Genomic DNA, 9523 nt, shown 5'->3' on the forward strand with positions numbered 1-9523 from the left:
CGTCCTGGATTTGGCCTTCCTGCTTTTAGGGTGGGTTTGCTTGGTTCCAGTTTGGGGGGAGGGCAGATAGGCTCTGGAACTTTCATTGTCAGTGCAATGTGTTGCCTTTGATTAAGAGATTTCCTGATTAATCCTCAGAATGACTTCCACACTAACACCGAAGCAGAAGAACCTAATTTCCATTGTGATTTTGTTTAGAAGGTAGAAAAAGAGATCCTCTTACCACAGAAGATGCCCCAAACTACAGGAAACCAAGTATTCTTTTCTCTTGACTTATTTTCACAGACCTGAAAGAATTATGTAAAGAGAAACTTCTTTGTCCCCTGGGTCTGGGTGGCATTAATGTTGGAAACCCATTTAAAATGGCCCATAAGAGCATAAATGAGCGCTAAGTCCAGCGCCTCTGGTGCCACCTTCTCCAACGCTGGCGATCCATCACAGGTTTTTAAGGTCATTCCTGGAGTGGAATACATCTTAGCATCTTTGTGAATTATTTGACACATGAACTTGGGGTAACTGCTGGCCCCTGGTCATGTTCACAGGCCATCTCTTCAGCAGGACTGCCCTGGCCTGATGGCTCTTGACCGGGTCCCTGGGTAATTTCAGAGAGGAACATTATGCTAAAACCACCTGCCATCTGTTGGTACAAATTTTTTGGATTCTAGATGATGAGTCACTTATTTCTCCTGCTGTTCTTTCTGCTGCCAAGACTAATTTACCTACTGGACTTAATCAGGGAATATGCTTATTAATAATAATGAGCGTTGTCTTATGCAAAGTTCATGATCCTAAGAGCAGTCTTCCAGCACCATGACTGGAAAAGGTGGGGAAGTTTCCTTTGTAGGAGGCAGGAGAAGATATGGAATCAAGCCCAGCATAGTGGCATGTGCCTGTAATCCAGTTACTTGGGAGGCTGAGGCAGGAGGATCACAAGTCTGAGGCCAGCTTCAGCAACTCAGACCCTGTCTCAAAATAAAAATTAAAAAGGACTGTGGATGTAGTTCAGTGATGAAGTGTCCTTTGATTCAATCCCTAATATAATAATAATAATAATAATAATAGACACGGGATGATATAGTGTGATCCTTCATCTGGTGTCCTTCATGGGTACAGCCACAGCCACTGACATCAGTAGGCTTGAGAGTTCAGTGATGGCTTCATATTCCTTTGCATACATTCTCTTGCTAGGGCACCCGTGCCTGTCAAGAGTGGCACAGTGTATGTCCCCAGACCCTTATTTAACTTATGACCAGTTCTGCGACCACAAAATGGGTGAGCAAGGCTAGCCTCTCCAGGGCTACCAAGAGAGTGCCCTGGGCCCAGTTGAACCCATTAGGCCAAGGTGCTAAAATTGGTAAGGCCACATGCAGAGCCATCAAGAACTCTGAATTCTGAAATTATCTATTCTCGCCAACACAAAAGAGCCGTTGTGATGATTTTTAGGAGAAATTCCAGACAGTCTTCCTGTACAGACCAGCTAAGAGCCGTGGCAGGAGCCGGAACTTAGTGGCACCTAAAGTGTGGGAGGAAGACTTGGTTGTGAGGGTAGAACATGGGATTTCCCAGGGAGAAAACCCCAGATGAGGTCTACGCACCCCTCTATCCACAGTGTATGGTGGCCGATGGGCTAAAAGACAAGATGTGTTTCTCCACAGACCATTTCACACAAATCAGCTTTTATTGTTAGCATTATCATCTTTTGTCCAAAATGTTTATTATGATGGTTCAAATCTAGCTTTATTCACATATCCTCAACTACCAAAAATATTTCTCTGCTTCTTGGCTCCCATTTTATTCACTATCCCCGAGTTCCAGCCTGCAGAGCGGAGCCCACCCCTAAGGGCAGAGGGTTCTGGTCCTTCAGGCAGGCCGCATGTCACTCGAGCTGGCTAAGGCTTTCCTGTCTAGAGAAATTACCAAGTTGCAGTGGGTGGGATTTTATTCTTACCATAGAGTAGGTGGGATTTTACGGGAGCCTCTTCCCCCAGGTTGTAGATCAGAGGCAGAGTTATGTGCTTGTGCTTCACCTGGGGGAAGGTGAAGTTCCTGTGCCACAGGTTCCAGGCTCGAGCCCCCAGCCCTTCTGTCATGGTCAAAAATTGGAAGAGGTGGCTAGTTTTGTGGCTCTGCCCAAAGCAAGGCCAGCCCACTTGGTCTTTCCAATTAAAGGAGCTACCAACTAAATCAGGATAATGTTAAGAAATTTTGCAAACTTTCAGAACCAACCTGGCCTTGAGTGACCTGGGTACAGCTGGGACAGGCATGGGGTACAGCTGGGACAGGCCAGCCTTCTTCACAGAATGCACCAGAAGTCACATTTCCAACCACCAGCTATATCTGTGCACAAGCTGTCCTTGGAGGTGAGGCAGCAACATTTGTATGCTGTTAGAACCCCTGACTCTTGCCTTCCCTGTGTACCTAGGAGGTGGGGGAAAGTACCAGTACCCACAGCTTTGTGAGGGCCAAGCTCTGAGGGTGCCAGTGCCCAGAAGGTCTGAGTGTTCCTTACTCTGAATGGTGATTCAGAGTAAAGGGATCCAGATGAGCTGTGCAGGTTTGGCTGGACCCACAATACAAGAAAACTTTGGCAACTTGTCCACATCTCAACTTCAGCCTTGGAAAATCAGGACGCCACAGTCTTCAGAGCATCTGGGGCTAAGGCACTTGGTGCCAGCCAGCCTGCCTCATGGCCGTGGTCTTGGCATGGGCACAGCAAAGCAACCCCAGGCAGGTGCGCTCCTCCTCCTGCACAGGGTGTGCTGTCATTGCCTCAAAGGACCTTCCATGCTTGAAGTGGGTGTGACACCAAAACTGGGGAATGAAACTATTTATAAAGGGCCCTTAGTACAAACTTGAACAGACTTGTAGGTTTGTCTATTTCAAAAACAGAAGATTCCATCCGTGACAAAAGCAAAGGAAATCAGATTGCATTGGCTTTTCTCAGTTTTGGAGGAAGTGTGCATGGAGAAGCTACAGGAGTGGAAACCCAAGTTGGTTCCCATTGAATAGCAGCACTGCCTAATCCAGGGCTGTGGGAGCACCTACCTCTGGCTCCGGGATGGCTAGAAATGGTGCTATTTTGGGGGGATTTGCAATAGCAGAAGACCTCGTCTTCCCTTTGATGCCTCATCACACAAATAGAAATCCCTAAGCAACTGACCACCCCCAAGCCCAGCAGAGGGGCTGCTTCCAGAGACAAGGTCAGCAGCCTGTTTCTTAAAGATTCACTTGCAAGAAATACAAATGCTAGTTAGATATTTCCTAGACCCTGGTTATTTACCAGATTAGAATCCTCTCTAGTGTTTAATCCTGCATCAAATACAGAAAGGCAAACCATCGGCTTCAAGAGAGTCAGGGTTTGTGTTCAGAGAGGAAATGATCTAGAAAGAATCTCTGTTTTAGGAGGACCCGGCACACTGGCTGTAGCTGTTTAAGGAACAGCCTTGGACATTTCCAGATGCTCCAGAGGTGGAGAGCACGGAGGGTGGTCCAAGGAGTCTTTGCTGTGCGCTCAGCACATCAGCAGATGATATGCTGTGGAGATGGGACCCAGGGACCACAGCTGCACCGGGCTCACATGGCACTTGGAGCCAGGCTGCCTGGGAGGCCCGGGCACCCAAGCACGCTCCTTGCTCAGAGACCCAGGACCCCAGCTAAGTGGTGCGGATCAGGGCCACCCCTCCCTCTCCTCCTGGGAGATGCCCAGCACGGACTTGTGGGGGATCCCGCACTCCTGCAGCGATCTGGTGAGGTCAGAAAACCGTCTCCGGGGCACCTCCATGGTCTCAATGCTGCAGCCTCGGTAGGTCGCTTTGTTCCTCTGCTCAGCCACGGCCACCACCGTCTGTAAGTCATCAGTTGGCCGGAAATGGCGGATGAACCTTTGGCCTGAGGGCGATCGGACAGCGAGCAGCAGCCTGGGTTCTTGGTCTGAGGGTTCCTCCAGGTTTCGATCCTGGGAGGGGCCCTGCTTCTTGGTTCCAGTGGCAAACTTCCTCTCCAGGGCACCAGCGCAAGCTCTGGAATCTTCTTTGCTTGGCTTCACAGTGCAGGCCTCCTCTTGGTAAAGGGCCCGGATGCTGCTCAGTTGCAGTGAGCTGGCCTTTTTGGCTACTGTGTCCACAGCCCCCTCCTGGAGGCGCCTCCTGCTGATGGAAGGCAGGACGGGGTACTTATTGAGGGAAGAGGAAGCCGCGAGGGGCCCCTGCTGCAGCAGTTCAGGGATCTCCTCGAAGGCCCTCTGGGCTGGAGAAATGGGCGCACAGGCTCCTGGCTTCTGGCTGCCAGGAGACTCGCAGGGAATGGCTGGTGGCCGGGGGGAAGCAGTGCGCTGGGGGCTGTCCTCCTTCCCCTGGGGTTTGTGCAGAGTGGGCCGCGTCCGGCCCTTGGCAGACTTGGGCCTGATGACATGCATTTTGAGGGAGTTTGACTGCCAAAGAAAGCTGCCAGTTGCAATGCCGACGACAGCGCTGGGCTCCGGTGGTGCTGTGTTCACAGGGACTTCTGTGGCCATTGCTTCTTAGGACCCCTGAGGAAGCAGGAAAACACAGAGGAGGCAATGGGTTAACCATCCCTGAACACCTGGATCCGTGCCATCGCTCCCCAAGTGCCCAGAGTAAGCACCAGCAGGCCACAGTCCCGGAGCCTTCTCTCTGGATTTCTGGCATCTGGAGAGGGCGCCAGCCGTGATTCATGTATTCATTCATTTTAGGCCATTGGGATAGATCAGCAAACAAAGTCCTCACCACTTAGAATTATTATAGTGAGGAAGGACAGGGGCTAAGCGCACACGTAAAAAGATATTTTCAAAGAGAAACAACCACTACGAAGAAAATACAGGATTGGCGGAGTGGAGGACTAATTCTGATTCTTAGGAGGAGGGGCTGTGAGCTGGGAGAGCACAATGATGACGAGGAAGATGCCCTGTTGACAATCCAGAGCAGGGTCACTTAACTTTTCCCATAAATATTTTCTGCTTTGGGAGCCACAGGGTCTGTTACGGCTACTCAACTCTGCCACTGCGGCACAAACCGCCCCGCCATCCGTCACCCAGCAACTGTGGCCCTTCCAATAGAACTAACTTTAGTTACAAAAATGGGGGGGGGGGGCAGATTGGGCCCCTGGGGAGGGAAGGGCACTGGTGAGGTCGTGTAGCAGGGGGAGCTTGGTAGATTCCAGGGAATTTGTGGGTTCCCAGGCCCGGGAGCCCTCCCCGGGGTGGCCTGTGCCATCCATGGACAGATGCAACGTCAGAAGGGTGGACGGCAGCTGCTTTGGATCCAAGAGGAAAGTGACCCTATTAAGGTGCTAAGCAGGGAAACCAGGCTCAGCTCCACTCAAGAGCTAATAGCTTCTCCCTGCGCCCTCAACCCGCCATCGTAGAGTGTCCTTCCCCACGGGACCCGCGGTCTGCCGGGCACATTGTCCACTGTGGAGGCACCAACTTTTGGCATGCCAGCTGCCCTCTCGCCTCGGCCCTTCCTCCTTCCTCCTTCCCAGTCTACTCCTAGCTTGCCCTTGCTTTTCCTTCCTCTGTTATTTCCTCCAGCCTTGCTGGGTGGCTCTGCATGAACCACTTAAAATCCTTCCTTAACTTTGTCACCAGGGCTTGGGGGAGAGGAACAGGAAGGCCCCACTGCCCCTCCGGCCATCTCGCTGGAGAGGCGCTCAAATTCTAGACGAGGGGTGCACAAAGCTCTTCTGTAAAGAGCCAGAAGCGGGCTCTTTGGGGCTCTGCAGTGGTCCGGTCTGTTACAGTCACTCAACTCCACATCTTTGCAGCAGCTCCAGAGATGGCAGGGAGACGAACACAGGTGGCCATGTCCAATAAAACTGCATCTAGGGACTCTGAAATGTGAATTTCATATAATTTTCATGTGGTCACAAAATATTCCTCTTTTGATTTTTTTCCCAATGATTTAAACAGGCTCTTCTCATCTCACAAGCCACACAGTAGCAGGTGGCTGACCAGTTTGGGCCTGGTAATTGGTCAGACCCTATCTTAAACCAACTCTAAGGGGAATCTGGACACATGCTAATCCTACGGCTGCGTGAGCCAGGAGGTAGGGCTGCCCGATGGTCACACGGTGAGCTGGTGGCAGAATCTGAAACAGAGCCCAGGTCTTGTGACATTCAGTCCTGGGTCCTTTGTACCCAAATGAGCTGCTACTTGAAGGAGCAGCCTTGGCTGTCTCCCAGCACATCGCATTCTGTCTCTGCCACTTGCATTTCTTGCTTCCCAACCACCTCGTAACCCCAAGGGCCTCTGTACTGGGTCTCCCGGAGGCTGTTCAGGAGAGTCAGGGAAATACCACAGAGGCTACACTCTGAGGCGGCAGGAGGAGCATTTCTCCGTGTAGACCCAGAATCACTAAGTCATGTCACTGCTTCTGTCATTGCCATCTTGGTGGCCCCTTCACTAACACCATTACCGCCATCTCCTCCCAGTCCCCAATTGCAGGTTTCCCAGAATGCTGTGGGCTCCCTGCTTCCCTCTGCATTCTGACCATCATGGCGACTCCTGCTTTCTCTACTCAGGCTGACCAGGTCTCTCCCAGCCTTCTGAAGACTTTCTGGTGACTTCCTAGTGCCTCATGGTCCCCAAGAAACAGTATTTCGGGCACGAGAGCAGAGGACCAGAGTCACAAGACCTCCAGATAGCTACATGACTGTTTATTCTGGCATATAACTTTCCTCATTTACCAAATTAGATATTTGACTTTGAAGATGCTACTTAAATACCTCTGAACCTCAGTGTTACTCTCTGTCACATGAAAACAGGAACAGCGAGTAAAGTATAAGTGGGAAGAACCAGGCCTGGTACATAGTAGGGGCTTAGTTAAATGTTCAGGGCGCTTGCTTTGGGTGTTGGCTGTCTGCCTATCTAGCGCTTTTGGCTATTCTAGGTCCAAAGCCTCATCTGTTGCTCTAGAGCTTTTCCCCAGGGGGTCCTTGGCATTCCTCCTCCCAGTCAGTGCTAACCAGAGGGAGGTCCTGGGGCTTACACTGCACGGGGATGCTAGGCTGGCTTCAGTGAGCTACCAGCTATGCAGTTGCCTCAAAAATGCAAAGAAAAAAAAAATCCTGAGTCGACCACTTTCTTTTTAATTTTACACTCCACGGACCTCAAATTCACCCCCTCTAGGCTAGCTTCCCCACCCAGTCCTCAACAATGTTCCCCAAGCCTCTCGGCCTGTGTCCTAACCTTGCCACTCTGTGCACGTCACCAGTGTCACCTGGTTATAGGGAGTATTCTCTCCCTTGCCAACAAAACCTTCACCCAAACACACTAACCCTATAAATTCCTGATGTCTTTCTCTGCTGAAAATCATGGGATAAGTGACTCTCGGCTTCTTGTTTTAAAGGCCTATGTTTGCTCCATTCCACTCACAGCCCGGGTCTTCCTCTCCTTCCCATTTGCACTCATCCTTCACACCCAGTCTGGCCACTGGTCATTCAGAAACGTCTCTTTAGCAAAGTCTGGGGATCAGAAATGCCTGGCTGGGCGCGGTGGCCCACTCCTGCAATCCCAGAGGCTCGGGAGGCTGAGAGAAAGACCACGAGTTCAAAGCCAGCCTCAGCAATGTCAAGGTGCAAAGCAACTCAGTGAGACCCTGTCTCTAAATAAAATACCAAATAGGGCTGGGGATGGGCTTCAGTGGTCGAGTGCCCCTAAGTCCAATCCCTGGTACCCCCTCCCCCCAAAAAAGCCTGTCTCATTGTTAGTTTGATCTATTTTCTGATCAGCTTCTAAGACACGTTCTCCCCGAATTCAGTTCTAGAGTCTTTCGCTTGTAATGAGGCAGCTCTGCGTGTAACTGGGAACAGCGTGACAAGACCATAACTGTCCAACTCCTGGGCCAAGGATAAGCTTGCTCCTCTCTCTCCCCACCCTCCCTGCCGGGGAAGGGCTATTAATTTGCCACAGCTTCTACAGAATTATCACAGGCTTGGCTTCCAACACCCACACATGCCTCAGGAAGGTTTAACTGTCAGTAAGTTTGGTAACTTAGAAACCTCTTCCTTAACAACTTTGACGAGTGAAGTCATGTGTTCTCACAGTCTCTGCTGGACTATTTTTAACAGTAAAACTTGACTATGTGCATGCACTTGTTATACCTTTTGGTACTATATAATTAGCCATGTTCAGGGGGTGTCATATTCGAGACACCCTGGTCATAAGATAACATGACTGCAAGCTATCTCAGAGAAAAGCCTCCATTATGACTAATTCCCCAAAGCCCACTCATGGTTATTTAGAGACTAACACCTCCTTCAGGTAAAACCGTTATATCCAACCTGCTTCCATAACCCACTGCCTCCTCCCAAGTGCAGGGACCATCTGTCACATGGAGGGAATACCAGCTCCCCCTGGGGCACCCAGCACAAGGGCAGGGGAGGTAGAGGGAACAGGTGTTTGGGGATCTGGCCAAGTGTGCCTTTATATTCACACCTTGGGTCCCAAACTCTGCCCCAGTCCAAGCAGGCTTCCACAGCACCATCATTATCATGCTCAGCAAATTTCACTACCTCTAGGCCTGGCAGACGCTCAACCACAAAGAGATTTGACAAGATCTAGGCGTAGGACTCCGTCAAGCTGCCAGCTGAGTAGGCAAGTGGCCTGTTTACTTAAACACAATAGCGGCACTGCAGAGGCCTACTAGGAGGAAACAAACCCTGAGGACGGTTTCCAAGAAGTTGCCAGGGGGCAGGTGCCCATTAAGATTCACCACCAAATCAAATGGAAAGAAAGAAAATTTGATGGGAGAAAGGAAAGCCATGATTTCTGCCTTCTAAGGCTACCCACCATGTTTCATGGGGTCAGTGCACCCCATTTTTCAACCCAAATCTAAACCTCCAGTAAAAGCAATAAAATATACCCACCTACATACCATCTGCTGGTGTATACCAAGATGCCTACATTGGAATTGGTCTTTTAAAACTGTTTATCAGCTAATCCCAACTCCTGTCACCCACCCCCCCAACAACATCTAGAAGGACTAACAGGAGATGGTAGTCAGCCCCAGAGAAAACTTTGGTACCATTCCCAATTTTACCCTAAGACCAGAACGCACTGTCCTGTGCCCAGTGCTACACTGAATCACAAGCCAAGTGATCAGAAGATTGGAAAGGAAATCGGGGGTGATTCCAGCAGCAAAGGGGTGGGGATCACTCATTGATTTCCAAGTTTTGGCAGCCCTGGAAGCAAAGAAACTTAAAGCTCAGAAGAAGGGACTTGGGGGAAGGGCAAGACAGCGGGGCTGGACAGTGAGAGATGACTTGGGTGAAAGAGCACAGGTCTGGGGGAGGTTCCCTCTGGTTCCAGCCCCTCCGTGGAACTGGGACGTCCTTTGCTCTGTCTGAGTCAGTGTCCAGAGGCTGGCTGTGCCCGGCCCCGGGGCTGGTCCTACTTCCACCGCCTTAAGCTCTGGCCGGGGCGTGCTGTGTCCCCCGGAAGGAGCGACTTCCCTCCTGGGGGCTCCAGTCCTCCGGGCGGGCGACGCACCGGGGCTCGGGGACCCGC

General features: G+C 50.9%; 1 protein-coding gene across 3 annotated transcripts in view; it reads right to left on the reverse strand.

Moving 5' to 3' along the window:
• Positions 1–1660: 1660 nt before the first annotated feature.
• Positions 1661–9523, reverse strand: part of Ubxn10 (UBX domain protein 10) — an 8997-nt gene continuing 1134 nt past the window's right edge. Inside the window, exons 2-3 of one of the 3 annotated variants that reach the window (XM_048816196.1) lie at positions 5767–5847; positions 1661–4528 (exon numbers count right to left, since the gene is read on the reverse strand). In XM_048816196.1, coding sequence (XP_048672153.1) covers positions 3668–4513 — 846 coding nt within the window. In that variant the 5' untranslated portion in view covers positions 4514–4528; positions 5767–5847 and the 3' untranslated portion in view covers positions 1661–3667. Of the gene's footprint in view, positions 4529–5766; positions 5848–8529; positions 9518–9523 lie in introns of those variants that run through there. The other 2 variants (XM_048816195.1, XM_015484876.2) reach the window with 2 other exon arrangements.

The sequence above is a fragment of the Marmota marmota genome, unplaced genomic scaffold, assembly GCF_001458135.2.
Source record: "Marmota marmota marmota unplaced genomic scaffold, marMar, whole genome shotgun sequence".
Taxonomy (NCBI): domain Eukaryota; kingdom Metazoa; phylum Chordata; class Mammalia; order Rodentia; family Sciuridae; genus Marmota; species Marmota marmota.